At 44.8% G+C, this 26,647-nt stretch overlaps 1 protein-coding gene across 4 annotated transcripts in view; it reads left to right on the top strand.

Moving 5' to 3' along the window:
* Positions 1–11,622: 11,622 nt before the first annotated feature.
* TSPAN32 (tetraspanin 32) overlaps positions 11,623–26,647 on the top strand; it is a 40,385-nt gene continuing 25,360 nt past the window's right edge. For all 4 annotated transcript variants that reach the window (XM_083164838.1, XM_083164839.1, XM_083164837.1 and 1 more), the window contains exons 1-3: positions 11,623–11,827; positions 24,866–24,980; positions 26,489–26,586. In XM_083164838.1, coding sequence (XP_083020964.1) covers positions 11,762–11,827; positions 24,866–24,980; positions 26,489–26,586 — 279 coding nt within the window. In that variant the 5' untranslated portion in view covers positions 11,623–11,761. The remainder of the gene's footprint in view (positions 11,828–24,865; positions 24,981–26,488; positions 26,587–26,647) is intronic.

The following is a 26,647-nucleotide window of genomic DNA, read 5'->3' as shown; positions in this document are numbered from 1 at the left end:
AACATGAAAAATTACATTTTTTTACACAAAAATGCAGTTCTGGCTCAAAATTTTTCATTTTCAGAAGGTATGAAGGAGAAAAAGCACCCCAAAATCTGTGCCCCAATTTCTCCCGAGTACGGCAATGCCTGACATGTGACCAAAAAATACCAGTTGGGTGCATGGCAGGACTCAGAACGGAAGGAGTGATTTTTTGGATTTTGCAGCTCAGATTCTGGTGGAATTTTGGTGGGTGCTATGTCGCATTAGCAAGACCCCCCAAGCACCAATACAGTGGAACCCCCCCACAAGTCACCCCATTTTGCAAACTACACCCCTCAGGGAATTCATCTAGGGGTATAGTGTACATTTCAAACCCCCAGGGGTTTCACCAATTTTGATACAAGTGGGCAGTGAACATGAAAAATTACATTTTTTTTACACAAAAATGCAGTTCTGGCTCAAAATTTTTCATTTTCAGAAGGTATGAAGGAGAAAAAGCACCCAAAAATCTGTGCCCCAATTTCTCCCGAGTACGGCAATGCCTGACATGTGACCAAAAAATACCAGTTGGGTGCATGGCAGGACTCAGAACGGAAGGAGTGATTTTTTGGATTTTGCAGCTCAGATTCTGGTGGAATGAATGGTGGGTGCTATGTTGCACCAATACAGTGGAACCCCCCCACAAGTCACCCCATTTTGCGAAGTACACCCCTCAGGGAATTCATCTAGGGGTATAGTGTACATTTCAAACCCCCAGGGGTTTCACCAATTTTGATACAAGTGGGCAGTGAAAATGAAAAATTACATTTTTTTACACAAAAATGCAGTTCTGGCTCAAAATTTTTCATTTTCAGAAGGAATGAAGGAGACAAAGCACCCCAAAATCTGTGCCCCAATTTCTCCCGAGTACGCCAATGCCTCATGTGTGACCAAAAAGTGGCAGGACTCAGAAGGGAAGGAGTGATATTTGGATTTTGCAGCTCAGATTCTGGTGGAATTTTGGTGGGTGCTATGTCGCATTAGCAAGACCCCCAAAGCACCAATACAGTGGAACCCCCCCACAAGTGACCCCATTTTGCAAACTACACCCCTCAGGGAATTCATCTAGGGGTATAGTGTACATTTCAAACCCCCAGGGGTTTCACCAATTTTGATACAAGTGGGCAGTGAACATGAAAAATTACATTTTTTTACACAAAAATGCAGTTCTGGCTCAAAATTTTTCAATTTCACAAGGAATGAAGGAGACAAAGCACCCCAAAATCTGTGCCCCAATTTCTCCCAAGTACGGCAATGCCTCACATGTGACCAAAAAATACCAGTTGGGTGCATGGCAGGACTCAGAAGGGAAGGAGTGATTTTTGGATTTTGCGGCTCAGATTCTGGTGGAATGAATGGTGGGTGCTATGTGGCATTAGCAAGACCCCCGAAGCACGGTGAAATTATGAACCTAATATTCCATAGATGTGTGGTATATTTTAAAACACTCCTTTATACATAGGCCGGGTTTGTCGGGGCAAGTGTCACACTGGAAAATAGTTTGCTTTCTTATTCCCTTTTTATAGCAAACTTTGCACCTTTTTTGTGTCCTGCCCTTTTTTCCAGTGGAGGGGATTTTATCAGGAAAATGCTGCCCTGGTACAATACGGGGGCCAGTACTAGAAGTACTGGGGCCCTCTGCCTGCTGGTTCCCAAATATTAGGCCCTTTATGACTTCCTCTTGAAAGTGCATAAATGTCCCCCTCTGGCCGGTAGAACGGAATAGCACGTAAGCGTTATACAGTGCCATCTGGATGATATACACGGCCACCTTCTTGTACCAGATTTTTGTTTTCCGCAGGGCACTGTACGGCTTCAGTACCTGATCTGAAAGATCCACTCCACCCATGTACCTATTGTAATCCAGGATACAATTAGGTTTGGAGGTGTGGGTACTGGTACCTCGTACAGGGACGGAGGTGGTACTGTCTCCGTGAATTGTTGTCAGTATAAGGACATCCCTCTTGTCCTTATATTTGACCAACAACATATTTTCGTTGCATATTCCCCTGCTTTCACCCCTTCTCATTACTTGGGCAATGTGCGTTTTTGGGAGGCCTCTTTGGTTCTTGCGCACAGTACCGCAAGCTGCTGTACCTCTTGAACCAAGGGCCTTAAACAGGGGGATGCTAGTGTAAAAGTTATCCACATAGAGGTGATAACCTTTATCCAGGAAGGGGTGCACTAAATCCCAGACAATTTTCCCACTAACACCTACGAGGGAGGGGGGGCGGTTGAATTCTTGAATCCTTCCCTTCATAAACCCTAAACCTGTGGGTGTACCCTGAGGTGCTTTCACACAGTTTATACATTTTTATGCCATACCTTGCCCTCTTACTGGGAAGGTACTGGCGGAATTTAACCCTTCCTTTAAAATGTATAAGGGACTCGTCGATACAAATAAATTTTTCAGGGATGTACACCTCTTCAAATTTGGCACTGAAATGATCAATGACCGGCCTGACTTTGAATAGCCGGTCAAAGGTGGGATCATCTCTGGGTGGGCACTGTGCATTATCGGTGTAATGTATAAATTTAAGAATTGTCTCAAATCGAGTCCGGGTCATGGCCATACGGTAAAATGGAGTACTGTACAGAACATCTGTACTCCAATATTGCCTAATTTCTGGCTTTTTTACTATGCCCATATGAAACACCAGACCCCAAAACGCCATCATCTCTACTGCATCTACAGGGGTCCACCTAGCAAATGATGACGTGGGGTTTTGAGCAATAAACTGCTGGGCATATAAATTAGTTTGGTCCACCATTAAATTTATAAAATCATCAGAGAAAAATAATTTGAAAAAGTCAATTTCTCTGAGACCTGTGGAATCAAATTGGATTCCTGGCATGGCCAAAAACTCAGGAACCTGGGGCTCAAAATTGTCTGGTGGTGGGGTCCATACTAGATCAATTATTGGGGGGGGAATCTCAGCTGATCTACGGGGGCGTCTTTGAGGGGGTCCCTCATCACCAGAGGAGGAAGAGGAGCTTAAGACGAATCCTTCAAATTCCCCGCTTGCATCACTGGCTGTGTCAGAGTCAGAGGCTAGCATGGCATATGCCTCCTCCACTGAATACATTCTCCTGGATGACTGGGAGGACATTTGGGAGGACATTTGGGAGGACATTTGGGAGGACATTTGGGATGCCATTTTTATTTTTGTGTTACTGGTAGTGAAATGTTTCAACACGTGTATAGTGTAGGGGGGGGTACAAACTTTATTTCAACCCGGGGGGTATGTAGTGTGTAGTGTGTATGTAGTGCAGAAAAAAAAAATACTTTATACCAATAAAAAAAAAAAAAAAATGAAGGGGTTAAAAATAAAAAATTGAAGGGGTTAAAAAAAAAAAAAAAGTTCCTGCGCCAAAAATTGAGCACAGATGTTGGTCAGTAACGTCTGTCACTGAACAGCGCTCAAAGGCAACAGGAATCTGATCAAAAAAAAAAAAAAAATAGATCAACCCTGTGCCGAAAAAGCTGATCAGTGATGTACGTCACTGATCGGCGCACAGTGGCCACAGGACACCCACAAAATCAGTGTGTGTAAGAAAAAAAATTAAAAAAAGACCCCACAGCACTCACAAAAAAAAAAAAAAGGTGATCAGTGATGCGACACTGATTACCAGTGAGGGACAGCAGGTGCACAACCTTTGGTGCAACTGACAGTGCAACTGGCAGCAACTGACAGGTATATATATAAAAAAAAAACCTCTGCGCCCCCAAAAAGTTGCTGATCAGCACAGATATACTGATCAGCACAAAAGGGGGGGTAGCAGACACAAAATATACACTCTCTATCACTCTCTGTCACTATCTCTCTCTATCTCTCTATCTCTCACTATCTCTCACTATCTATCACTCTAGGACACTGCAGCAGCAGCACTGACAGTTATATGTATAAAAAAAAAACTGCACCCCCAAAAAGGGGGGGTAGCAGACACAAAATATACACTCTCTATCACTCTCTGTCACTATCTCTCTCTATCTCTCTATCTCTCACTATCTATCACTATCTATCACTATCTATCACTATCTATCACTCTATGACACTGCAGCAGCAGCAAAATAAAACCCCTGCACCCCCAAAAAGGGGGGGTAGCAGACACAAATCTCTCTATCTCTCTACCTCTCACTATCTATCACTATCTATCACTATCTATCACTGTATGACACTGCAGCAGCAGCACTGACAGTTATTTATATATAGAAAACCCCTGCACCCCCAAAAAGGGGGGGTAGCAGACACAAAATATAGCTCTCTCTGTCACTATCTCTCTCTATCTCTCTCTATCTCTCTCTATCTCTCTCTATCTCTCTATCACACTGCAGCAGCAGCAGGAAGTCTTAGGAAGTCAGATCCAGGAAGCGTCCAGCACGCTACAAGCAGTGAGTAGGTGATCAGGTAAGGTATTTGCAAGGATCAGGTAAGTATTAGCAAGGATCAGGTCGGTATTCACGGCAGGCAGGCACGGTGACCGTTCTGCACGCTATTCCAGACCGGAATGGCGTCTGCAGCGCAGTCACCGTCAGTTTAAATGTCGCGCCTTGGCTGTGATTGGTCCGTGGGTCCCACGGACCAATCACAGCCTTGGGGGCAGGTGGGGTGAGGGTGGGGTGAGGTGTCATCGTCACCGATGACCCCCTCATGCCCCCTGACGCCCGGCGGTGATTGACACCTGTGTTACCGAGCGTCTGATTCGCTGGTAACACAGGAAAACGCTGTGAATGGCTGTTCACACTGAACAGCCAATCACAGCGATCGCCGACGGGGGGGCGGCATCGCAGCCCCCCCTGGGCATGCAGGGACATGTCTGCTGTCAGGGACAGCAGACATCGTCCCACTGTCACTGCGTCTCGAGACGCAGTGACAGTTTAAACTCATGACGTACATTTATGCCATGTGTCGGGAAGTACCTCCCGGCCATGACGTAAATGTACGTCAAATGTCGGGAAGGGGTTAAATTGGTAGAGTTGGGAAATACAGAACTGAATACCGCAGCTGATAACATTGTATTGTTGGAGAATAACCAGAGCAGCTTTCAAACAGTTCTGATAGCTGCCTAGAAGCCAAAACAACAGGAAGCAGAAAAAGAAAAGTCGAATTGATCCAGTAACCTTAAGCTGTTGTTCGAAATAAGGCAAGAAAACAGGAACTTGCATATCTTTTTTCTGCCACCAGGTGGCAGTCACCTACTATGTTACTGTTCAGGCCCATTTATCATTCAATATTTATGGCTAAAGCCTAGAAAATACCCGTTTTGGGGGGTTAGCCTCAAATATAAAATATCACTGGAATGTACTGAATCTCCGATACCTGCAGTAATCTCTCCTGCATTGTCGCCGGCTGCATCCCCATATTTATTTATTTATTAACAGTTTCTTTTATAGTGCACACATATTCAGCAGCGCTTTACAGAGAATATTTTAACAGTCACATCGGTCCCTGCCCAGTGGAGCTTACAATCTATATCCCCTACCATATGTACACGCACACACAGACATTCTAGGGTTAATTTTGTTGGGCCCCCACAGACTTTAATCCGGCCCTGCTACATAGCAAGTTGCGTACGTAGCAGTGATGGTGCTAGCCTCTCGGTTTGCACCCTGCGTGTTGGCACCATTCATATACATCTAGTTACAGCCTGATTTCACACAAGCAGGTGATGAATAAGGCTGCTGTCAACTATTCACCATTTAAAGCGTCAGTCCCTGCAGACAGATTGTTCAGTGGAAATGTTCGTTACAAGAAATGTCACTGATATTCAATGCTGCATAAAATCGTACTAGTTATCCGATAGAGTTATAGTGAGATTGCCTCTGTCTGACTGACAAGCAGATGTGTTCAGCAGGGAGGGACAGGGACCGGGTGTCTGGCATTTCTGGAAGTGGGGGCATGTTGCAGTTTCCTTTGCCTCACAAGCTGGGCTGCGACCGATGGTTACAATGTACCTCTTAAGGCCCAATACACCAGAATGGGATTGAACCCAAGTGTACAATCTCGAGGGGTTGTAAGACGGATTGCATGAAGATTGTGTGCACATCGTCTGCCTGTAATCGTGCAATGCACGATCCCCAGGGACCAATGGTTGGTCCTCTAATCAGACGTGCTGCACATCTGATCAGTCATGATTGGGACTAAATTGCATGTGCTTTTAAGCACATCCAATCGGCCTTCCCCCACCACCGCCTTCCTCCTACCGCCGCCACCACCTTCCCCCGCCTCAGAGGAGACAGGCGCTATGTGCTCCCAGCACTTCCGGGTAATGCTGCAGCGATTTGCTCCCTGTCAGACTCTAGAGGTCAAATCTGACATCTAGCGTCTGTCTCTTTGAGGCTTCGAGACCCCATGGCAACGAGCACTAACCTAAGGCAATGACCATTAACCCCTGGCAATGAGCATTAACCCCTAGCAATGAGCATTAGCCCATGGCAACGAGTATTAACCCATGGCAATGAGCATTAACTCTTGGCAACAAGTACTTACCCCTTGGTTGTATGCAGCAGCTGGATTGTACGATGGATCCAAAAAACACAAATTCTGCTGGGGAGTTTAAGGGAAATGTGGACACAATCATGATTGTGAGCAGGTCTTTCTGATGTATGGCCAGCTAAACTGCAATCGCATCACAGTTTAATGCCATTGCAAATGAAGGCAGGGGGTGGTCTGCACCTTCTCCTGCACTTGCATTGCTTAACGCCACATGCGCTAATCTGCTGCAAGCCTTACTGAATGAGGACCATAGACTGCCATTCTCACCATGGGCCTCATTTAAACTGGGCACACACTAGGCAGCATGTTTTCTGGATCAGACTGATATGTCAATCACATTGCTACATATTGGATAGTGTGCATGCCCAGTATACACAGGTGTGGGTTGTTAGGTCTACAAGAACTAGGTTGACAAGCATTGGGTCGACACCACTAGGTCGACAAGCAGCAATGTCGACATGGGTCTAGGTCGACATGGCTCAAAGTCCAATGATGTTTATGAGAGGGTAGAGGCGCTCAACCTGAGGAAGGGCAGCTAGGCCGAGTTGTCCAAACTCTAAATAATAGATAAATACCAATAGTGGGGGCCAGCACTCTTGAGTTAATGTAGTATTTGAGATATTAGTGTTAAATTCTGAGTTGGGAGTGACTGGGTGTTCCTTAGTGATAGCTATATGTAAATTTAATAACTCCGCGCTCACCTATTGTATACTGAAATTGTTGAGGTGAATATATTATGAGAGTTCAACCCTAGATGGTGCTGTGGTGCTACCACTAGAATAGGATATAAGGTCCAAGCAATAGATGTGCACCGCAGCAAAATGTATAATTGCTATAAAAAGGATATGGGGTCTGGGGATGTGAGGGGATGCAGTCTCTGAGGCACGGGAGGGTGGTGATGCTGGGGGACAAGGGGAATGTGGTGCAGAGAGCTGGCGTCCCAACTCTCTGCAGTACACAAAACCCCTAGGGGTTAAGGTCGACATGTGTCTAGGTCGACATGGGTCTAGGTCGACAGGACATTAGGTCGACATGGGCAAGGTTGACAGTCAAAAGGTCGACATGGGGTTTTCACTGGGGTTTTTTTACCCGAATGTCGACACAGTCGACATGGACACAGTTTGAAGTGTACTGCAGCCCCTCGCATCGCTCACTTCGCTAGTAATGCTTCGGGCATGGTGCCTTGCTACGCTCGGCACACTATTTTATTCTCCCACCACGCCCTAGTGGATGGTAGGGCATGAAATACCGCCTGTCGGTGCATGTCGGATCAAAAAAAAACAGTGAAAAACCCCATGTCGACTTTTTTGACTGTCGACCTTGCCCGTGTCGACCTAATGCTTGTGTCGACCTAATGACCCGTCGACCTTGACCCATGTCGACCTTGCTGCCTGTCGACCTAGTGGTGTCGACCCAATACTTGTCGACCTAGTTGTTGTCGGCCTAATGACCGTATCCCGTATACACGCCCCTGCCGACATTAGCAAAATCATACTGTATGGTTGGCCCTGCTGCATTGCTGACAGTAGTCATCTCTAGCGATGCCATTCTGTAAATGCAGCGCGGCATCCCACGTCGCTCCATCGCAATTCAGACACAATATTGTAGGTAAATCTATTCAATGGAATGCAATGAAAATACACGTAATCATTCTTAACTGAAGAGCATAGCGACACACCAGAATTGCATGTTGGAACATAGCGCTGGGAGGTAGACCTGGGTGGCTAATGACAGATGTACATTGTATGTGTATTATGTGTTGTTTATGTCCTGTCGGAGTTTGGGAAGTCACAGGAAACAAGTATAATAGCCATAGCTCAGTTACATTAGTCATACTGTACATACTGTATTTTGACTGATATAGAACACTGTACACCCTAACATAGCAATATTGTGTGTCTGCCAATGAGATGCTCCAAACCCAAGCTTGTCTTGTTGAAATGCCACGTATAAATAATATATTTTATCTAGCCAATCATTTGGATTAGTTTAGCTACTTTGAATGTGGAATGCTGATTGCTGATTCAAACAAGTTATGTGCTATAAATAGTACTTTACCACTAAATATAATACTGTATCATACACAGCTGCGTTTGGAATAGTTTGCTAGCTTTAAGTTATATAAACTCTTTTCGCTTTTTATATCTGCTCTCCATACTGTGGATATATACAATATATACAAAACTTTCATGTGCCAAATTAGTCATTGCAAGGGGTGTCTAAAGCTTTCTAAAATCATCACTTTTAATTAAAAAAAAGAAAGACTCCGGAGGTAGATTACATCTTTATCCTCATGCACTTCCATGGTGGTAGCATCCTCACTTTCTATGTCAGCATGCTGACATGTGCTGCTCATCCCCACATTTTAAGAGGGTGAGGAAAAAGTGGAAAGATGCTTCTCTTTGACTACAGACAGTATCATAAAGGTCAGGGTCACACATAGGGTTGCCACCTCTCCCAGATTTCCGGGATTCTCACGGATTTGGTAGCAACCCTCCAGGAGGCTTTTTCAGTCATCTGGATTCCAGGAATCTCCCAATGCAGCGTTGGCGCTGGTACTGCCCAGGTTGCATTAGCGGCCTCCATCTCTAATCCACAACACAGCAGTGCGGGGCGCACGTACATTCTGTCGTCGCAGCCAGAGGCTCTTCTGGCTTTTTAGGAACTCCATGGGCAACAAGCATGTAAGTCCCCCTCCCCACCCTGGCAATGATCATGCAAGTCCCCTTGGCAATGAGTATGCAAGTCCCTTTGCAATGGGCATGCAACCCCTCCCACTGACAACAAGCATATAACTCACCTCTGGCAAAAAACATATAGCTCCCTCTGGCAAGAAGCATGAAACCTCCACCTAACGAGCATGTAACTCCACCTAGCAATGAGCATGTAACTACCCCTAGCAACGAGCATGTAATTCCCTGTGGCAAAGAGAATGACACCCCTGGCAAGAAGCATGTAACCCCTGGCAATGAGCATGTAGGTTAGCTTCACTTACAGTTGTGGCATAATATGTAATAAGTTGGGTGGCATTATGTGGAATGGTCATTATGTTGGGTGGCATTATGTGTAATGGGCATTACAGTGTGTGGTATTATGTGTAATGGGCATTACGGTGTGTGGTATTATGTGTAACGGGCATTACGGTGTGTGATATGTGTAATGGGCATTACGGTGTGTGGTATTGTGTGTAATGGGCACTTTTTTGTCTGATAGCGGGTGGCGATCACAGCTCCACTCTCTTACTGAATTAGGCTCCGCCCTCTAGCTTGTTGTCCTGGGGGTTTGGATTTCCAGGAATCGATAATGCTTGAGGTGGTAACCCTATTCACTTTGAAGGAACTAAACCATACTTGCCTACCTGACCCTCTCCATGAGAGAGAAAATGCTCTGTACCTGGACTTCCCTTGTAATGTATGTCTGCCATCACCTGTGGTGAAACAACTTTCTTATCAATTACCTAGCTCCCCGCAGGTGAGGGCAATCATACATTACCAGGGAAGTCCAGGAACAGAGCATTTTCTCCCTGAAGGAGAGGGTCAGGTAGGCAAGTATGTCCCTGCCACACTCCCTGCCGCAGTCCCAGCTCCTTTATAATGCAGTTGACAGGGACGCAAGAGAGGCAAACTTAAAATTGGCAACACGTAATTCATCACATGCAGTGGCAAGGAGTAGTGGTTCTGGAAGGCAGAAGAAGGTGCCTCTCTGACAGTTTCAGAACCATTACTCCTTGCCACTGCATGTGATGAATTACGTGTTACCAATTTAATGTTTTTTTAAATTAAACTTTATCTTTAATAGAGGTATTTTAGTTTTTGTCTTTACGTCTGTAATTTATATATATATTTTTTAAATTTCAGATGCACTGGCTTAAACCCTCCACGCCCCTGTGCATCGGGTATAATCATCATGACTTAATGCACTTGCAGCAGCTGCAGTGATAGTATTTGATTGCTGCCCCTGCTTTTCTCTTGACTGATCATTATCGCCTTGGAGGTCATTCTGGTTGACTCGCAGAGCTGGGAGCGTCCCATGCCCACCGCCTCACGCCCCCCACCCACACTGCTCCATGCGAACAGGCCGGCGACTATTTGCAAATGGAGCCTGCACATGCGTATAAGTGCTGTTGTACATGCGCAGTAGCAAGACATTGCATTCGCACAGGGGAGAGATCAGACTACAATGACCTCCCTTTACGTGAAGTGGACACTGCACACTGTCTAATGATTTTGCAACTGAAGTACCATACAAAGGAAGAAAAAGGAACCAGGTTTTGGGTCCAGTGAACCTGTGTGTTAAGCTTGAATGTCTGCCGCTGGTATGATCCTCAATAATGCTGATATTGGAGAAAAACAGGTGGAGATAGCAAGTCCTGAATCCAGGTGGAAATAATCAATTAATCCTCAGGAGTATTTGGGTGTCAATAGGAAATATTATGGCTCACAATTGAAATCCCACAATTTCCGGAGGGTAGGCAAGCATGGGCTACACCCGTTAAAAAATACATGACAAAACTTCATGTCTGGCGCTGCAAAGTGTCACTGCAAACCAGGCAGAGGAGATTGCTGTCGCTCAGCAGCATTAGCTTCCACACTGCAGCCAGTGGCGGATCTAAGGGGGAGGGCAATAAATTATTGAAACACTCCTCCTCCCTTAAAAATCTAGATCTGCCCAAGACCGCTGCTCTGCATACAGCAATGGGTACTGGGTCATGGACATAGGATGCTGCAGTTGACCGGAAACCATGGGGGATACGGGCCTGGGCCATCACTTGGTCCTCCAACTAACCCGTGCCTAAATGGTTCGGCCCCTTAGAGACGATATAGCATTCTCTTATTCTATTGCTATGTCACTACATGCTGCAGTGCTACAGAGGCCATTCATACTGTATAGAGCATAAAAGTACGGGGGGGGGGGGGGTTATTGAACTGACAGTTATGAAATATGGGTAACTCATCTATAACTGAATGAGGCTACACCAAATTTAAAATGTGACAATTTTGAAGGCATAAGAAAAACTACATTTCCCATCGTGCCCTTAGTTCCTGCCCTGGTCAGCATATCGCTTATCAGCATCTGCAGTGTCAACAGCAGGAAGGAGTTAGTGAGTGTGCTTAATGTGTTTAACATATTGCATGTTCCCTCACTTGTAGTATGTGTGTTACTCTTTTTGTCAGACCGGGTAGTTTATTGCATCCGCAAACTGCACCCGTGTGCCCAGAGTGTGTGGCACTGAAGGAACAAGCATGGAACATAAGGTCTGGGTTCGAGTCATTAGATGCCAGCTCCTTGTCAACTGCCTCTTCATCCTGGTAATGAGATCATTTTCTGTCATTCCATTGTCATACCTTTGTGAGGGACGAATAACTAATTTGCTTTTTTCCTGTTTTCTCTGTACATTATATGTTAGATGTATATACACTACAACCCCTATAGCATATATAAAACATAGATGTTTCTGTATATTAATCTGAGGTGGTATTTTATTATTTATCTATGCAATAATCAAGCAGGGAGAAAAAACACAAAGAGCAACAACGAACTAACAGTTTACAACAATGAAGCTAGACACCGCGGTCTTATATGGTACACATACTGTAGTTGTCTGGGACAAATGTCTGGGACATTCCAGAGTTTCTTTCCTGAACTTCCAAGAGACTAGACCATAGGAATGGCAATCAACCAATGATGGTTAGTAACCACTGCTAACAGGGCCATATTAATGTTTAGGCTTACGGGGCAACTGCCTAGGGGCCATGATTCTAGAAGCAGGGAGGTCTGAGCCGGTGCATTACATTTGAACCCCAGCCAGTGCCTCCAGAGCTTCTTGGGAGGCAGTTTGGGGATGTTGCCTGGCTGCATTAATTGTGAAATACGCAGAGTGTCAAGGCCTCCCAGCCTGCAGCCAGACAGCGAATGTCTGTTAGCATGGTTAGAGTTATCCACCAATCAGAGGCCCTTATTCTGATCTGTGCGGCCGGAGCCGCATACGTTGCTCCGGCCGCACAAACCAATCCCCGCCTACAATACGGATCGCCACGGCCGTCCGTACGCGGACGGCTGGCGATCCGCATGAAAATGGTGGGGCGTACGCCTCCACCATGGTGGGAGCTGCCCCCTGCATTCGATGGTCGGCGACCATCGAAGGCAGGGCCGCACGCTCCACCAGCTCCCGCAAGCTTAGACCACACGGACAATCGTCCGTGTGAAAGCTTGTATGGGGGCGGAGAGCTGACATCCGGCGATGTCAGCTTTCCGCCCCCATCACTGGCGTCATAGCCTCATTACCATGCATACGCCCCGCGTTTGCATGGGAACGCCCATGAAACGCTGGGCGTATGCATAGGGTAATGAGGCTATTAAGCCCCTCACGCCCCTATACGCCCCCTTTGCGGCGTATACATTTTTTGTGCGGCGATTTCGCCTGCACATGCGCAGAGTGACCTCTGCGCATGTGCAGAGTGAAAACATCGGCGGTACGGCCGCACGCGGGCCGTACCGCCGAGATCAGAATAAGGGCCAGAGTACTTCCAATCAGTCACTGTATGGAAGCATGTGGAGAGTTTTCCTGTGAATGAGTGCATAGGGTCCCCATTGCATTGCTTTGCCCAGAGTCTACGATGGTCCATGGTTTTGTCACAAGATAGTTGAGATTTGATGTTTCTCCATACACTATTGTAGGTAGAGATGCGGCAATGTTTTAAGGCACATAGTTCATAGCCATGCCCCCTTGCACTGATTAGTTCCGCCTTCTTCCATGTTGGCCCGCCGCATTCACTAATTCACAGTAGCAATGCCCATCAATGGTTCAATTTATCTAGGTTTTTCCATCAATGACATTGATGTTCAGTACTCGCACCATCTATGAAGACCAATGGTCCAGCATCTCATGGGCAGTATGAATACACAGTAGTATGTGTATTTGAGATTACAATTTACTCTTAGTGTCAGGGACACAATCTTAATGAATGAATTCAATTGCAACGCATGCTGTAACTCATACCAACCAATCACACACCATGATTCCTTAGTATGACTAAACCAGTACCAATTTTCCACATTTCAGCAATTTCCCGGCAATTATTGTGTAATTTACATCGTTTAACAAAAAAATAATTTATTACACAGCTCGCCACACTATATACATGTGATCAATTTTCATGTATTTCTCCAATATTTGAATAATGTTTTATAAAAGAGGTACTGTCCTTAAATTTGGTTCTGTACAACTCCCCAACATGCGCAGACAGGCACTATAGAACTTTACAACATACAAAGACAGGTACTGTACAACTCCCCAACAGGCGCAGACAGGTACTGTACAACTCCCCAACATGCATAGACAGGCACTGTACAACTTTACAACATACAAAGACAGGTACTGAACAACTAACCAACATGAGCAGACAGGTACTGTTCAACTCCCAAGCATGCATATACATGTACTGCATAGCTGCCTACCCTCCTGCATTCTGCATTCTTCCCTAAAATAACAGCAATCTCCATCTCTCCCTCATTAGTCTAGCAATCTCCCTCATGTCACCTAGCCCACATTACACTGTTACATTTTTTTGGGAAAAAGGAATGAGAGACAGATACACTCCCCAATATGCGCAGTCAGGTACTGTACAACTCCCCAACATAGATAGACAAGTACTGAACAACTCCCCAATATGCGCAGTCAGGTACTGTACAACTCCCCAATATGCGCAGTCAGGTACTGTACAACTCCCCAACATGCGCAGATGGGTACTGTACAATTCCCCAACATGAACAGACAGGTACGGTACAACTCCCCAACATACACAGACAGGCACTGTACAATTTCCCAACATACACAGACAGGTACTGTACAACTTCCCAACATACACAGACAGGTACTGCACAACTTCCCAACATGCTCTTACTGTACTCTGGCTGTGTTATAATGCAGGAAAAAGTATAGGGTTGTACTGGGTCGCCAAATCTGCACTGGCATTTGTGCTTGTGCACGTGCATGCACGTGCCGGGCATGCATTCACTGTTGATCCCGGCTTGCAGGAGAGAGGGGAATATCCGCATGTGATGCTCTACTCTCTCCTGTACCCAATCGGTGCACAGAGATAGCCACCATGAGCTCTCTCTATGCGCCGATTGAGAAGTGGTGCTTAAAAGTTGGAGTAAGGCCAAATCAGCCCACCTGGCCATCGGCCCCTCTGGCATCTGCCAGAAGTGCCAGATGGCCAGTCCGGCCCTGGTAATGAGCATGTAAATTCCCCCTCATGATATGTTATGGGCATTACAGTTTGTGTAATCCTGGTGCTGTGTGTGTAAGAGGCTTTACCTGGCACATGGGAGGTTATTCTGATCGTAGCGGCCAAACGTGCGTACGTTCCAAAACAACGTACGCTCTCCGTACGCGGCCGTTGGGGTTAAGTCCACCCACAAGTCAGCCGCATACGTACGGCCAGAAACAACGTCAAAGGGGAGTGGCGTACAATTGAGCGTACGCCAACGTACACGGACAGGCCAGCCCTTACACTCCGACAACTGGCGTACAACTGAGCGTACGCCACCGTTTACGGACGTCTCTCGTCCGTCTTCCCGCCGACTTCTTGCGGAAATCTGAGCGTACGCCAGCTTGCACGGACGGGTCGCTATTGTTTTCAATGGAAAACTCAGCTTGTCACCGCTCGTGAGAGTGAGCGTACGTCCGTGTACGCTGGCATACCCTTCACATATATGGACCTGCAAATCTTGCCTTTCAACTAGAATTCTGACAATTAATTAATTATTCTATTTGTTATTCAATTATTGTTTTCTATTAACTCAATTGTCTACCTTAATAAAGACCCTAATAAAACAACATTTTAACCCTCATTACATGTATATTTGTTATGTTCTAATGTGGCATTTTAATCACTATCTATGTGTCCCCATATTGCTGTTACTTTTAAATCAAGTTATGTTGGTGTTTCTGTATATGTACTAAATTATGTCCATAATTAGTTTGTCCAAAATGTGTAACATGTATACCTACCCTGATGTTATGTGTGATGTTTTAATCGAACAACATTAAACATTCATGCATTTTCACTATGTGTTATTTTACTCAAAAACACACACATTCACACATCAATTATTACCCCTCACCTCAAATTACAAATATAACTTACATTACACATCTGTATGTACCTACCCTAACAAGCCCTCTAACATATTTACTATTAAAAACACAGGCAATTTATAACAGAATATAAACTTTTATTTTTAACAAACATAATAAGGGGGGGGGGGGGGGATAAAAATAAATTAAATGCGGGCCTCCAGTTGGGAAAAAAGGATGTTCAAATACAGGAGGGTCAGGAATATCTCCCGAATTATTGCTGCCACCTCCTCCTGGTGCTGTTCAGTGTCTGTAGTAAAGGGATAAAAAAAAAATTAATATATAACATACACAAATGTTTGTTGTATTTGTACATAATAAAAAGTTGTGAGTTATGTGTGAAGGCCACATACATTTTTAAACTACATTGAAGATGGGTCTGCTGTAAACACAGTACTAAAAAATAATATGTTAACACACACATACTGTACATAGTAAATAACATTAATTAAATTACTCCTTCTTGGATGAATGTATGCTGTATCCCAATTGGTAGTTTGGTTTTGGGGGACTCTCCTCTAACCTCACAATTAGGCTGTGCTATTTAAGGGTTATGACATTGTTGCGGCTTAAGCACTCCTTACTATTTTAAATTTAGGACATTGCTGTACAAATTATAGGCCTACAGCTATGTTTGTAAAGCATGCATCCGCATGGCCTCACACTATTAACAAAACAATCTCTACATTTATGTTGCACATCATGCTGGGAACTGGAGTTACCCAACAGGTAAGGGGGTGGGGGTTGGGGAGGGGGTGGGGGTAGGGGTGTGGGTTGGGGAGGGGGTGGGGGAAGGGGATGGCGAAATTTGGTGGGTCCCAGCTTGACCCATTGTCTCCTCGTCTTCCTCCTCCTCTTCCTCCTCCTCTTCCTCCTCCTCTTCCTCCTCCTCTTCCGGCTGCTCCTGGGCTGCCTGCTCCTGGGCTGCCTGGTCCCGGGCTGCCTGCTCCCGGGCTTCTATGCGGGCTCTTGCCCGTGCTGAAATGTTCATGTTGATGGCATAGAAATCGAAGATTGGGTTTCATAAAAAAGGGGGAAAGAAAAATTCACATTAGTCATGCTCATAACCTTCCAAATTATCATTGCTGTTATATTTCAGACATTTATCATGCAAACTAATTGATATGCTACACCCAAAAACTGAGCAACTACTTAAACCCCCCCTATACATCCCCTATACACCCCCTATACACCCCATATACACCCCATATACACCCCATATACACCCCCTATACACCCCATATACACCCCCTATACACCCCCTATACACCCCATATACACCCATATACACCCCCTATACACCCCATATACACCCCCATACACCCCATATACACCCCCTATACACCCCATATACACCCCCTATACACCCCATATACACCCATATACACCCCCTATACACCCCATATACACCCATATACACCCCCTATACACCCCATATACACCCCATATACACCCCCTATACACCCCCTATACACCCCATATACACCCATATACACCCCCTATACACCCCATATACACCCCCTATACACCCCATATACACCCATATACACCCCCTATACACCCCATATACACCCACTATACACCCCATATACACCCATATACACCCCCTATACACCCCATATACACCCATATACACCCCCTATACACCCCATATACACCCCCTATACACCCCATATACACCCCCTATACACCCCATATACACCCATATACACCCCCTATACACCCCATATACACCCCCTATACACCCCATATACACCCATATACACCCACATACTCAGGAACATATTTATAAAAAGTACAGAAATCATTTGCAAAAAAACGCAGACATACTAGTCATAAAAACTTACATCGGGCAATATGGCGGCGAAGTGTACAAAGCAACACTGGCTGCCGCCGGCGCAGGTCAGACCAGCGCCGCTCAACTTGGCCCAGGCTTCTGCGGACGCCGGTCCGGGTGTATATTAGGCGGCGGGCAGCAGTATACGCCCGCCGCTTGTCCATGTTGGACACATATGGGCCCCTGGGCCCCAGGTGACGGTCCATGACCTCAACCAAGGCCAACAGCTCCTGTGTCGAAAACGCCCTAGCCCTGGTTGAAGTCATAGTGGCAATGGCGCAGTTAATAATTGCAGGTACATATATCACTTTTGGTGCTTGCTGATTGGTGTAAAAAATTGTTTGTTTGGTATTAACTTTATTAATCCTTCTTACATTAACAAACTGGATGCGAATAGAAACTTACGCGGACCGTTCCGATATACACACACCATAACCAACAGCATGCATTCAATGTATAGAGAGGAACTGTATATACAGTGTGCGTAAAAGAATACACGCAACCGTCTACTAATAAATACGCTGCTAAAAGGGGCACAATACACCCATTTCCATGGAGAGACGTACTGTATATACAGTGTGCGTAAAAGAATACACGCAACCGTCTACTAATAAATACGCTGCTAAAAGGGGCACAATGCAACATGTTGGTGTATGACAATTTCATACTCATTACATATGTAAGGAAAGCATTATAACGTGATGTTTTGAAATGTGACTCACAAAGCATACACGAACTCCAACAGATACCAGCTGACAACACTCATCATTGGAATGACAGGTGCACACATTTCACGATGTAGCACACAATGCTCCACAACCTGTGTATGTGCATATACAGGTGATTGATCAGGTGCGTGGAGACCTGCGTAATTTAAGCGGCAATTATCGGCGGGAAATATCGGCGTAAATTAGCAAGTACATTGCGGGGAAAAATATACGCCCCCTTGTTCATGGCGGGAGATTAACATATAAATATTCAGTCAGATGCAGGCCAGAATTGCTGCAAACATGTCTAACTCAGACAATTCCGCAGCTGAGGTTGCTCTACAGAGAGCACAAGCAGAATCCCTGCTTGAATCTTTACAGAAGAGGGAACAGGAGCGGAGAAGGAGGGCTCAAGAGAGAAGTAGCCTGCAAGACCAAGCGGGCCCCTCACTAACAGGCCCTGTTCAACCTCCACCAGCTCCACAAGGGCCAAGCAACCAGCCAGAACAAGAGGTTGCATCTCTCCAAACAGGTGTGACCCAGCAGGTGCATGTTGAGAGAACTGGGGCCACCAGAAAACGAGCTGCAACATCTAGGGTGAGGACTGAGCAGGATACCACCACCAAAAAGAGAAACCCTGCATTTGTAGAGGCAGAATTAAGAATTTTAGTGCCCAGAGCACGCGAATGGATCGAATTGCCAACCAGGAAGCCGGGTGCCAGTGCAAGGAGAAACCTTTGGGACAAGATCACAGAGGAAGTGAACCAGGTGTCACCAGTGGTCAGAGATTGGCTATCGGTGAAGAAAAGGCAAGTGTGTTTGTCCCCCTGATAATGTCATATGTGTGTACATATGTTACATGTATGTTTTGAGAATAATAGAAAGGTGTGTTTGTAGATAGTGCTACACTTCAATGTCACATGTGAACACAACCATGTCTAATAACCCACATTGATATATGAAACATGCACCATTGGTGTGATGTGAGGTTATGGGCACAGTTCTGCTCATGTGAAGTATGTGAAGTATGTGATGGGACAAGAGAAAGTGTGTTTTGGAAAGAGTTGTTGTAAAGGTGCCCATACACGTTACAATTATTGTATACAATATTGTATACAATATCGCATCTCATAGCATATCGGTTTAGCGATGAGTACAAAAAGTATGTGCAGCACATACTTTTTGTACTAGATCTCATCTCATCTGATCTCATTGCAAAACCGATATGCTATGAGATGCAATATTGTATACAATAATTGTAACGTGTATGGGCACCTTTACATGTTCCATATGATGCAACTGAAACAAGAATGAGCAAACTGTGCACATGTAGCTGGTGAGAAACTACACATCCCAGTATGCCATCCCATAGTTAAATGACTCCATAATAACCACACTGTCAAGCTATGGTGGAATGTGTAGTTTCACAACAGGTGGAGGTGCCTAATTTGGCCATGGATGATGTCATTTCTGCATAGTGATCTATGTATGTGCATTTAGTGGCCTAATGAATGAGATGAGACACTGAAATGCCTCCTAATGGAGACATTAATGTGTGTGTGGGACACATATGGCTAAAAAACATCAGATCACCCACACTAGGAAATGTCACGTAGTCATGATGTTCACTAGCACAGTGGTGCACATATCTCATGGTGATATTTGTATTTTTAAACTTGTAGGTGGACAGACTTCAAAAGTACACTGAAGAGGAAGATGACTGACCGGTACAACCACAGCATGTCCACCGGGAGAGGTCCTATGCCCGATACTTTGGAGTATACCCCCCTGGAGCAGGACGCCTTGGACGTCATTGATGTGGCCGAGGTCAGGGGGATCTCCAATATGGACAGTGAGCTCCCGGCGGAGGTCTTTGATGCTGCTTTTGATGGTAAGTCACAGTAATGCATTGTATTTTGAAAGATATTTTTTAGTGCGTATGTGATGGTGACATTGTTTTCAATTATTATCCTAGCAGAAGCAGAAACCCAGGATGAACCGGCAGCATCTTCCTCTGCAGAGCCACAGGTGGAGCAAGTGGTCCAGCCTCCACCAAGAAGACACCCCCAGCCACAGGAGACATGGGATGAGAGCGTGATGGTGATGCTTGAGAGGATCGAGCAGCAAGGGGTGGATGCTGCGCTCCCTCAGCAGCAGATTGGGGAATTTTTGGAGGATTGGAAGGCCACAAACATGCAGCAGTGTGAGGCCTCCAACCGCATGAATGACACTCTGGCGGCTGGCATGCAAAGCATTGGCCAACACCTCAGCCGCCTGAATGACATTCTTGCGGAGCTGCTGACCACCGCCAGGTCCCTAAGGGACAATCCCCCATCTGCTGGGCCACCCCAAGCTGCTCCCCAACCTTCCACCTCTGCTGACCCTCCTGTGTCCACTAGGGGAAGACGCCGCAAGCCATCTGACCCAAAGGCCCCTGTCCCCAAGGCCCCATCTAAAAGGGGGAAAAAAGGGCCCAAATAATGAGACCTGGTTCACTTCCTCTGTGGTTGGACCCCAAATGTTTAAATTGCACTGGACATCCACTTCCTGAGTTGGCCATCGATCCATTTTCGTGCCATGGGCATTAAAGTTCTTATTTTGACCTCTACAAATGCAGGATAAATTTTTGGTGGTGTGTATCTTGCTTAGTATTCACCCTGGTTGTTGCAGTACGTATTCTGGTGTCCCCATTTCTTTCACCATTGCATTTGCAGGGTAACACATGTTTGGAGATATGCAACCTCTTGTTCTGGCTGTTTTTTTATTTTTGTGTCTATTTTATTTGTTTATTTGATTTATGACATGAAAGTGTCTACTAAGCTGTGATGCTGAACAGCAAATAAATTTATTTTACCAATTAAAACAAAATTGTTGTATGTGTAATTTCTTGTGTGAAACAAATACTAGATTTATGTGTACTTACTGACCAGGGTATTTTTGAACATTTGTTGAAGTGTGGTCGAAGTTTCCCATGTGTAACCCTCTCCATGGCCATTCCCATGTTCCTATCCAACTTTTCCCTGCTAATTAGTTTGTGTCAGCACATGTGCAGAGCAACTTAATAGGTGAGAAAGCAGTTTGTGTGCAGGTGAGGTAGCTCCTACAGTAGTAGGTAAAAGCAGGTCCAGAACAATGCTTTCCTCATGGAGTGGGTGAGGCAGACAAACAAGGGTCAAAAGGTACATTTGTGTAGGAATGCATATGTGTCCTCCCTAAAAAAAGATGTGTGAATCGGCCAAACATGATAAAATTGCTTGTGAACAAACATGTATAAGTTTTTAAATATATATGATTTTACAGTGTCATAAGCAGATGTAGGAATCCTTTGTTAGAGAGATGTGAGTGCAATAATGTGATTGGTGGCATCTTACATCCAGAGTGTAGTCAAATCCAATTCATAGCAGATCAGATAGTGGTACAGTTCTGTATTTTGGGTACTATACAAAGATTGTGTGCAAAATAGTGGGCATGGGCTTAAAACATTGCTGAAACATCCTTTGTAGGTGTTAGATGTGGTTTATGTTAGTGTATCATAAATACAAAACCTATGTTTGTATTAGAGTGAACACGTTGACACATGTCGACTTGTGTAGATTGAGTGTGCTACTGTGTAAAGTCTATGAAAGCACGTAGTGAATGTGTATAACTGTTTAGCAAATACCTACCTTAGCATATATAAGCAGGTCTTAAAAAGATTCTTACCTTAAATTAAACAAACCTTTAAATGTAGAGAAGTATAGAAAGATAAGCTTCCAATGTGTTTGAGTGCTGTGTGTGGCTTGCAGGTAGTGAAATCATGGTTTGGACTTAATAGACTGCAGCATTGCTTATTACATTCAGGTGTATGTGTTTGAGTAGTAATCAGCGTAAATTAGCAAACCCAGGCGCACGCTGGCATGCGGTATCTGTAGGGGTGGTTTGAGATGGCGGTTGGCGGCCGCCTGTTTTGTGTCCGAAATGAACGGTGCTTTAGTCGATCGTGCGGTAGTAGCACTGCTCATTTTTGGTGCACACCCCCGTGTACGCCCATATTTACGCCCATTTTCCCACATTATTTCGGCCGCTCCCCTCATCACGCCCCTATGCCGCCCCCAATGCCCGTACACTCGCGTATAGGTTTTTTCGCACGTAGAGACCCGTCCGTAAGCGTTGTGGAGTGTTCGCGCCTGCGCATTAGCGAATGTACGCATGCGCAGATCATAAAAAAACCTAGGACGTACGCGTACGGCCCGGCCGCACCAACCAGAATAAGGCCCTTGGTGTCTAAATGGCTCAACCTGGCGCAGTGTGTCTAAGTGGCTTTACCTGGCACAGTGTGTCTAAGGGGCTCTACCTGGCGCAGTGTGTCTAAGTGGCTCTACCTGGCACAGTGTGTCCAAGGAACTCTACCTGGCACAGTGTGTCTAAGGGGCTCTACCTGGTGCAGTGTCTCTAAGTGGCTTTACCTGGCACAGTGTGTCTAAGGGGCTCTACCTGGCACAGTGTGTCTAAGGGTCTCTACCTGGCACAGTGTGTCTAAGGGGCTCTACCTGGCGCAGTGTGTCTAAGGGGCTCTACCTGGCACAGTGTGTCTAAGGGGCTCTACCTGGCGCATTGTATCTAAGAGGCTCTACCTGATGCTGTGTGTCGAAAGGGCTCTACCTGGCACAGTGTGCCTAAGGTTCTCTAGCTGGTGAATTGGTACTATTATGTGGCCACACCACTTATCCACAAAGCCATGCCCTAAAATTTTTACGTGCACCGTCCCTATTTTTGGTGTGTGTGTTCCTTTTCTGGCACAGGGCACCAAAATGTCTAGTTACGGCACTGCTGCTACTAGACACAATATTTGTATATAGGCACTATTACTACGGGCATTATACGCACCTTTTTTTCAGCATACGCCTTTGGCACGTGCTGTCTCTTTGTAAAGTATGAGGGGCGCAAATTTATAGTTTGCAGGTGGGCGCTGAGCACCCTAGCACTGGCCCTTAACACGTAACAGATGATTGTGCAATATTTCTAATAAAGTAACGTTTATGTGATAACTTTGTGTTATTTCAAAACATAGATACTGTATAGTACTGTAGTAACACACATTTGTCAATGTGAAGAAAATATACAGAGTGATAACAGTCACTTAGAACTTGGACCTTAATACACACCTGCGCAGTGGCCAATGGGAAGAGTGTGATGCAGTGAGTACATTCCTTGCAAAGTTCAGGATAGGTGAAGGATTTATCGTTTTTAGATTAAAGTGCAGAAATAAGATTTCATGGGATGCTATACAATTATTTCTATAAAAAAAGTAGTGTAGAGATACCATTCCGTTATGTTGCACGCCTTCGGAAAAGCACACTTCAACCAATGTAGTCAAATATTTAGGTACCAGTATATAAAAATACTATTTTATTTAATAAAGATTATCTAGTTTTTACAGAAATTATTAGAACTTGTGATTGAATCCCTCTGGCAATGTATTTTGTTTTTGTATTGTACGGTTTTTGTAGTAAGTTCTTTTCAAACAATTTCTATGAAGCAACAATATGAGGAAGTGAATATAAACCGTTGTAACATCCGAATTTGCTGGAACCCAAAGCAGCCAATTACATTACCAGGGTTTTTTTTTCTGCTAAACTGCAGTGGAGATATTATCCTCAGCAACCAATAGGATTGTAGCTACTGTATATCTTCCAGAAGGCACTAGACAAATGCTAAATACAATCTAGAACAGGTGAGTATCGACAGGGATACAAACGGGGGGCAGTCCTCACTGTCAGAGCTCACACAGATACAATTCAACCACACCTCCCTTAGGGTTTTGTGGCGATCCTCTTCTCCAGATAATAGATAGCAAGGGTCAATGACCATGGACCATTTTCATACTCCAAATCCGCACACACTCCATCAACAATGGATATCCCACATAGGAAGAGAGGAGAAGAATATTGCGCAATACCACTTTTTATTTTTGCACACAATATAAAAAAAAAAAATCAATGATAAAACACACAAGTGCGCAATATTCTTCTCCTCTCTTCCTATGTGGGATATCCATTGTTGATGGAGTGTGTGCGGATTTGGAGTATGAAAATGGTCCATGGTCATTGACCCTTGCTATCTATTATCTGGAGAAGAGGATCGCCACAAAACCCTAAGGGAGGTGTGGTTGAATTGTATCTGTGTGAGCTCTGACAGTGAGGACCGACCCCCGTTTGTATCCCTGTCGATACTCACCTGTTCTACGTTGTCTTACCGCTATCTGGGAAGGCGATTGGGGATTGGACTTCACAGCCAGCAGCCCTAAATATTTATTTGTATAGTGATCTAGTTTGCGCAGAACTATTGTGTCCCGGTTGAGCCTTGCCACACCATTGCTAAATACAATTGGTTTCTATGTGGATTATTTGGGCAACATTACTTTAACAAATCTGCACCTTAGGAAATATAGCCCCCAACTTTTTTTTTTTGTAGAGTGTAACAGACGGAAGCTAGTATCATCTTGGTTGCTATAGGTTACAGTACATTATTCCTATGTGCCTGGTTGCCATAATTGTCCCGTTACTGTTCTACAAATAACATATGGTTGTTTTATCTGTTCAAATGACTTATAGTAAGTAAATGTACTGTAGTGGCGCAAAATATGGATGTATATTTTACCATAATTTACTTTCTTTTTTAGCTTCTGGCAGTAGCATGCGGCATTATGACAGTAATAACGGCACTGGGCTCTCAATTCACCGTATTGACAGGTGCTTCCCCATCTGGCAGCTTGGTCAGAGATCTACACCATACCAGTAAGTACCACAGAGTGTCTGCCTAATTCCTACTCTCCATTATGAGTCATAAAGGTGCCCACACACTAGAACGATTTTTGGGCCGATTGGCCGATTTACGATAAGACGGCCGATATATCGTCCGATGTTTACCGAAAATCGGTCGATTTTGGTCCGATGCTCGCTCCCGTGGATCTTTAGCTGAATCTTCTGATCTTACGTGCTGCACAAAAGATCAGAAGATTTAACAAAAGATCCGTAGGAACGCAAACGGGATCTTAAGAAAAATCTTTGTTAAAGATGTGCGCTTGCCTGAAATCTTTTGTCCAGGACGGAAAAAAGATTTCAAGGCTAATTTATGCGCACATCTTACAATCGCAGATCTTTCTAGTGTGTGGGCACCTTTAGATCACTTTATTTAGATTTTCCTTGATTATGTGATGGGCAGTGATAAGATTGCTAATGGTCATTTACCCATACCCATCCTCCTGTACATCTCTGCTGCCTCAGACACTACTAGGTTTAAGGTGCCCACACACTAGAACGATTTTTGGGCCGATTGGCCGATTTTCGATAAATCGGCCGATAAATCTTTGGTCAAGATGTGCGCTTGCCTGAAATCTTTTGTCCAGGACAGGCAAAAGATTTGAAGGCTAATTTATGCGCACATCTTATGATCACAGATCTTTCTAGTGTGTGGGCACCTTAGTCTTTCTTCTATCTTGCAGTATTGTTATTGCACAGCAAGAAGCACAATGCTTTCTAGTGATGCCTTAGGGCAGCGGTTCTCAAACTCGGTCCTTGGACCCCACTCAGATCACGCTTTCCAGGTTACCCAGCAGGAGCACTCATTACTGACTGACACATTTAAAAGATTCACAGGTGGAGCTAATTATTTCACTTGATTCTGTGAGGAGACCTGCAAAACCTGATTACACTGTGTGGGGTCCTGAGGACCGACTTTCAGAACCTGCGCCTTAAGGGTCTATTTACTAAGATGGGATTTCTATTGAAGATGGGATGTTGCTATGGGCAACCAATCAGATTCTAACTATTATCTTCCAGAAGGTGCTAAATAAATGAGAAGTAGATTCTGATTGGTTGCTCTGGGCAACATCCCATTTCACTAGAACTCCAATCTTATTAAATAAACCCCTTAGAGCTTATACTAGTTTAATACTGTGTAACAACAAGACACATACTAGAGCTGAAGGAAGGTTTGGTTGTGTCAGCCTGCGGGTGGCATCTGCCAGATTGCAGTTACTGATGTGGCTCTGTCAGGAAGTGTAGGAAGAACCGATTAACATATAATCTACCAATCCTCCCCACATATACACACTGATAGCTTATCTATAGTATGAGTAGACATGGGAGCTGTATCACATGGTGATGCTCTAATTGGTAAAAAGAAAGACGTCCAATGATATGTGATCTTTTAGTCAGGTGATTTCACAGAAAACTGTGAACAAGCATGCTTTAAATATGAAATATGTATATTTATGCTTGACATATCATTTTTTTCTCCCCAGTGGTCCTGTATGGTAGTGCTGTCTGCATCTTACTGCTTGTCACTGTCCTCGTCAGTGCCCTCTCTGTTCTGCGAGAGTCCCAGCACCTCATGGCAATAGTAAGTAGCAACATTTTGGGGCATAGTTGCCTACCATCCTGCATTCTGCAGGAGACTCTCT

The sequence above is a fragment of the Crinia signifera genome, chromosome 11, assembly GCF_055691185.1.
Source record: "Crinia signifera chromosome 11, ASM5569118v1, whole genome shotgun sequence".
Taxonomy (NCBI): Eukaryota; Metazoa; Chordata; class Amphibia; order Anura; family Myobatrachidae; genus Crinia; species Crinia signifera.
Note: the sequence above shows the minus strand (reverse complement) of the source record. Positions and strands in the feature narration are given on the sequence as shown.